This window comes from Vigna angularis, chromosome 4 (genome assembly GCF_016808095.1).
Source record: "Vigna angularis cultivar LongXiaoDou No.4 chromosome 4, ASM1680809v1, whole genome shotgun sequence".
Classification (NCBI taxonomy): domain Eukaryota; kingdom Viridiplantae; phylum Streptophyta; class Magnoliopsida; order Fabales; family Fabaceae; genus Vigna; species Vigna angularis.
In genome coordinates, this window is record NC_068973.1 from 24229540 (window position 1) to 24235950 (window position 6411).

Sequence of the window (6411 nt, forward strand, 5' to 3'; positions counted from 1 at the left end):
TCAAAAAGATAATAATTTTTTATTATATTTCTAACTATTTCCACCAACTCTTTGTACTTTCTAAGTAAATTAAATTAAGATTTTATGTGTTTTTTTTTAAATTGTACTACGTTTTTACATTATACATGCATCCGTTCTAGGAAGAGCATTGTAATGATTTAAAAATTTTAAGAAAGTATAGGTGTAACGTAAAATTGAGAGACAAGAGGATTTCTAAAGAAAGGGAAAATTTATATAAAATTTTAGTGAATATGTAATTAAAAATAGTGAATATGAGTTTCCCTGTTTTTACAGTGTGTGTTGAATGGTATGGAAGAAAGCAGAAGAGGGGGCATTAGGTTTTGCGTTTGAGGATGAAGAGAGTTGGGTGTGAGGATCTCAGAAACGTGCATGAATGGTGAGATCAGAATGCAGACAGTGATGCTGAAATCTCGTCAAAGAGAGACAAAAAATTAAGATAGAAACTATAAATGAAACGAGAGAAAGAGAGAGAGAGAGGAGAGAGATGAATTGATGATGAGAGTGTTGTGGCATTTGAACACGCAGGGTGGGGACTGAATCAAATCCTAGATACCCGAAAAGGATCACGAAATATCTGTGACCCGATTCTCTCTTTCTCTCTCTCTCTCTCTCTCTCTCTCTCTCTCTCTGGGTTTTCTAAAATTCCTCGCCCACCAACCACCTTCGAATTCATGTCCATTTACTCTCTCTGTCTTCTCTGCATATACATACATGTCTAATATATAGATACACTCTCACACACCATATCCTTACCTTCATACAACTCTTGTGACTTCCAACATATGTTTCTCTCTGCTTTTCTCTCTTCATTTATACACGTCTTGTCACCCAACCCTTTTGTTTTTCCCTTCGTCCTCTTCTTCTATACAATTAATATTATTGCAGTCTCCTTTATTAATTGCTTCCAACTCTGTTCATTTGTTTACCTTTCTGCATTTTCTGCATCTCTCTATGTTGTTAGTATTACTGTAATACTAACATTTACTACTCACTAGAGAGCAAAACGGGGACACAGTACCATTCATTCCTCTGCTTATTTATTACAACTATCTCCAACGCACCACCAACAACATCAACGCATGGCTGCACCTTCTTCTTCAAATTGGGTCATGGAAACTGCTCACGATGTTCCTCATGTTTTGGCCGTCGACGACAACCTTATTGATCGAAAACTCGTTGAGAAACTCCTCAGGAATTCCTCTTGCAAAGGTACACCTTTAGGCCACTTTTATACGTTTCCGTCTTCAAAAATCAAAGTGCTTAATATCACCCTTGTGGGTGGTTCTGCATGTTGTGTTTGACGCTTTCATTTTGGGGTTCTGTTCGGGAAGTTGTTTTGAATGGGCCTTTTCCTTGGGTTTGGGGTTCAATTTTTTGCCATTGTTGATTGCTAATGCTATTTATTTGCTGCAGTTACAACTGCAGAAAATGGGCCAAGGGCATTGGAGTTATTGGGCTTGACAAGTGGTGGACAGAACAGCATGAACGGTGTAAGTCTTCATTTCATATTAAACAATGCTTACCAACATGTGTGACACTGTTATGTTTCTTAACTGTGTAATGTAACATTATACATTTGTTGATAAATGTTTACACCTTTAAGAGATTTCAATGTTTAACATACATTAATCTGGGTTCTATTGTTGTACTACATTCATTTTACCAAGCTGGTAGTTGGTGCTACTGGTTAATACTATCTGCTGCTTTGCAGAGATCCAAAGTAAATTTGGTAATCACAGACTATTGCATGCCAGGAATGACAGGCTATGAGCTACTTAAGAAAATTAAGGTACTACTGCTTTTTATTCTTTTTTGCGCATAGATACATTCATTAATAGCCCCACAACCTGCATTCTACTTTAAACAGGAATCATCTGTAATGAAGGAGGTTCCTGTAGTGATAATGTCTTCTGAGAACATACCGACACGGATTAACAAGTAATTCCAAACATTCCTTATATATTGTGCTATATACCATTGTTCGATGACAGTTATTTGGGTCAATAAGTCTATTATGTTGTTAAATGTGCTCTGTGGTTGCTCTGCTGAAAACAGGTGTCTGGAAGAAGGAGCTCAGATGTTCATCTTAAAGCCCCTCAAACAATCTGATGTAAAGAAACTGACATGTCAGTTAATGAATTGAGAAAGTGAAATTTGACTTTAAGAAAGTCTAGGCAAGAACACAACTCTGAGATCTGTGGTCTGGTTGTGGGCAGAAGAACTCCAGAACCCAGAATTTATCATTGCCGTCTACTGCTAAAATATATAGGCCTTAACCAGAATGTTACCCTCTAATAGTGGTACTAGTTTAGGTGTAGGAATGCATTTCATTGTTTTGAACATGCTTTACTTTCTCCACTCTTTCTTGTATTGACCTACACATTCCAATTTATTAAATTTCCTAGAATATATATTTCATGTTCCTTTTCAAAGTTTCATTTGATCTTCTCGGTATCAACGGTACTCACTTTTAGTCCCACGATAAAAGTAAAATAAAATAAAATTGGTAGTTGCAAATCCTGACCCCCAATTTCTCTTGATGCAGAAAATGGTGGTTATGCAGATTGCAGAGTTTTCCTGTTGCCAAAGATGGCTGAATTGCAATATCCATGAATAATAATTTGTATACAATTTTCCATAACCAAAAGAGATGGCTGAATCACATTAAACCAACTCTTACAAAATTTCGAATTGTTCATCTATCATGAAAAGAATTATATAAAACAGAAGAAAGATAAAGAACAAAAGTGAGCAGTGAGGACCATTTATTCATCCCTCTCAACCTTTCCTAAATCTTAAATCCCGAAAAACACGAATAAAGTATGCATTGATTCCTATAACCTTTGTGGTTTGTCACCAATCAAAGTGCTTGCCATGGTGATGGTGGTGGCGATGTCTGTGTTCGTCCAAACCCAAGCACTGCACAACAGGGTAACATGAGACAAACACGCACCTCCCAATACCTCGGAACATGCATGATGCCGCACGACAGGGGCAGCGACAACATGTCACTATCTTGTTAGTCTTCTTCACCCTACTACTCTTCCTCTTCATCTCCTTGCTACGCTTCTGCCTCTCAACTTGTTGATCCATTTCTAACATTAAAAAAACAAACACAAACCCAGAAACTATTATCAGTACTAGAATCACAAAAACAAGACTTTAACATGAGTGTAACAAAAATACTGTCATTTTACCTTAAATTTTTGGTGATAGCTTGAAGGCAGGCACCACAAAACTTTTGTCAAGATGGTGAGGGAAACAGCATCAGATGCAGTGTCTCTTGGAGAAAGAAAAAGATAGTGATTCTTTGAAAAAGAAAAACAAAAATAAATACGAAAATTGAAGCTAAGAATATTCGATTTGTGAGGCTGCCACAGTGTGAGGTATGGGAATGTTTATTGTGGGCTAGTTGAGATCTGAACTAGAGAGACCCTTTTACGCGTTTTCTCAGCCAATCTTATTTCTCTTTCTCTCTCTCTTTTTAACATGTTTCGTGCTTTTACTGCTTTTCTCACATTCTCTTATTCTTTTGCTTGTTCATCATGGAAGCTTTAATTATTGATTTCATTTTTCATCTCACAGGTTGCAATCAAACTCATTTATTATAATTATGAATGTGACTATTCGCGAATCAATATGTTTATTTACATCCGTTTTACTGTATATATAGTTTATGTTTCCTTCTTCAATATTATTATTTTAGAAATTGAAAATGAATGTCTTTCTACTCTCTCTTTCCATTTTTTCTTAAAACAAATTCCTTGTTTGAACACTCGAACTATTAAATTAAAGAAATACGTTAATTAATTTTTATAAAAAGCTATTGTAATATAGAACGTAATTCATACCTTATCCGTTATGTTCCTCTTTTTGTGCTGTTTGGTTAGCATCAACTTACGTATAGAAGTTGGAAAGAGCATAGAAATGACGTAGCAATTGGAGGTGAATGAGATGTACTAGTACTATACGTAAATTCAGTTCCTTAAAGAGTGTTGATACGAAAAATGAAGAAACTCTGCAAAAGAACAATAACATTTTCATCATGTGCATTCAGACATGCCAATTGTCAAATTAAAGACTTTGATAATGACTGTTCCCCAATGCAATATACCATAATCTTTGTTTAATAAATCATAGTTTATAGGGAAAAAAAGAGAGAAATTTATGAATATAATCAATAACTGTTATTTAATGGCTCGTAAACGAACTGCAATCATGAAAATTAATTATTTTATGTCGCACAATATCATTACTTATGTCTATCCATAATGGATTACCAAACCAACACACGTATTTTATTATACAAATACCCATACACTTTCCATAGACATAACATATTGATGAGTAATTAAATTATTCTTAAATAACGAAAACCGAATCCTTAATTAAATGCTTAAAGAGTGTGACCACTTGTTAACTATATATCACGCCATGGTAATTAGTAGAGACTATAACTAAAATGAGCATTGAGCCAATCCATAATTTGGATTTACATATTTTTTGTAAATCACTTAATAATACATCTAAATTTACCATTTTACTAGTGTTATGAGAATGCTTAATTTTGTTTTTGTTAGTTGCGGCTTATCTGCACATCAAATGATTCTGTGACACGCAACTTGCTCTGCGTGTTTTTTGCGTGTGAAGGTTGATAACAAGAATTTTCTTGGGCCTGCTTTTGTAAGTCAAAAGTGGGTAGATAGAAATTTGGTAAGAACATGAAGCCTTGGTTATTGAAGTAGAGAAAATAAAAGTAATACTTACAAGGTTTAAGTAATATAAGCAAGATTATTGGGATCTCTTCCAAGGGTTTAAAATAACCTTTTTTATGATAAAGCTCTGTTTCTTTGTTCTTGATCCTTTTGTTCTTTTCTTTGTTTTATTTTTGGTTTCCCTTTTTAAGTTCAAGATATGCCTTTCATTGAATTCAGTGTTAGACCAATTACTGTAATATGCATTAGAAATTTCAATGCTTAAGTGATGAATCATAAGTACGTAATGAATTAAATATGACTTTAATATCGACACAAAGTCTTAATTACCTCTTTATCTCTTAATTTGACAAATTTAGTTTGGTGGGTCATTTCCGTTGTATGATGATAAATACTGAACGACATGAAGAATCTTAAAGAAAATGTCCAATTTTATTTTTTGGTGAAATCACCTAGACAAATATTGTATCTCAAACTCAAAGAGACATGGTTGATGAAAAGTCTATTGTGAAAATAAATGTTCTACTGCTTTGGTAGCGCCTTCACATCTCTTATCCACACTAATTAACCTAATTTCAAAAATAAAAAAGTAGATGAAAATGTATTAGAAAAGAATGGTTCATTTATTTGACCAAGCCTATTTTGAATGCAGTAAATAAAAAAATTTATTATGAAAAGAAAATTTTCAGTTATTTGGTCGAGACCATATTAACACGATGATAATGGAAATAATATGTTGATCAAAAAGGAAATGAGAAGGATTTAGTTACAAACTAATTATGAATAGGCAAAATTAGGTATAAAGAGTATTTTTTTTAAAGATTTAATCATTCTGATAATCCTTATTTTCGGAGACTTTTATCACATAGGTTTAGTACTCACACATTAAAGAGGTGTCATGTGTCAGCTCATGGTTTTTTTGAATTTTTTAAATATTTTTTTAATTAATATTATTTTTATTATTTATTTATTTTGAAAAATAAAAAATTTGCCACATTTTAAGTCACATGGCAATGACAGTGTGACATGACACTACTAGTGCCACATGTCGCTGTTAGATCACGTGTCATTACATTTGTCTCAATTTGGTCCTTGTATTTTTAATTTGTCTTAATTTGGTTCTTGTATTTTTAATTTGTCTCAATTTAGTCCTAATTTTTTTTCTTTCTCAATTGAAATAACGGTATGTACGTTTTTCAAATTCTTGTCTTTAAATTTGTTTCTGTTAAGTGAATCATTGGTAATGATGTATTCCAAATCTAAATATTTAACTCTAGAATTTTTTTATGAATTGTTGAGGAAGTACCGAGAATATTTTTGTATAGATCACTTTCACAAAAATATTTATTATTCAAATGTTAACTTTTATAGTTTTTTCTCATTTATATTATTTAGATTAAATGATTTCATTTGTTGTTTAATTTTGTAGAAAAATTTAAATGAAATTCTTTATTTTTATTTGTCTCAATTTAAATTTTGTTTTAAAAACTTTAATGCAACCAAGTTATATTTTTCAGTGTTATATAAATAAAAACATGTCATTGTTAGTTCGTAATTTTTTTATTTTTCTAATAAAAATATCAAGTGTAAATTTTTTTGTAAAGATTTATATATAAATTAAATTTTGTTTGAATTTTGAGAGAAACAACATTGTTTAATTTGTTAAAAGAGTAGG

At 32.4% G+C, this 6411-nt stretch overlaps 1 protein-coding gene and 1 long non-coding RNA gene across 4 annotated transcripts; one reads left to right on the forward strand and one right to left on the reverse strand.

Annotated features, from left to right (window-relative positions):
* The first annotated feature begins 380 nt into the window (after positions 1 to 380).
* On the forward strand, positions 381 to 2434 carry LOC108320959 (two-component response regulator ARR17). Of its 3 annotated transcripts, none has more exons than XM_052877067.1 (6): positions 381 to 397; positions 1017 to 1230; positions 1435 to 1511; positions 1733 to 1810; positions 1889 to 1959; positions 2077 to 2434. In XM_052877067.1, the coding sequence occupies exons 1-6, from the start codon at positions 395 to 397 to the stop codon at positions 2162 to 2164; spliced, it is 531 nt and encodes a 176-aa protein (XP_052733027.1). In that variant the 5' UTR covers positions 381 to 394; the 3' UTR covers positions 2165 to 2434. The 3 variants fall into 3 exon arrangements, with proteins under 3 accessions (XP_052733027.1, XP_052733028.1, XP_017408055.1); XM_052877068.1 differs by lacking the exon at positions 381 to 397 and adding an exon at positions 471 to 694; XM_017552566.2 differs by lacking the exon at positions 381 to 397 and having other exon boundaries at positions 471 to 1230.
* Positions 2435 to 2652: 218 nt separating this feature from the next.
* LOC128196366 (uncharacterized) lies at positions 2653 to 3745 on the reverse strand. Its single transcript, XR_008248604.1, has 2 exons — positions 3219 to 3745; positions 2653 to 3116 (listed from the first exon to the last, which is right to left on the reverse strand). It is a non-coding gene; the product is annotated as an uncharacterized LOC128196366 (long non-coding RNA).
* Positions 3746 to 6411: the final 2666 nt, after the last annotated feature.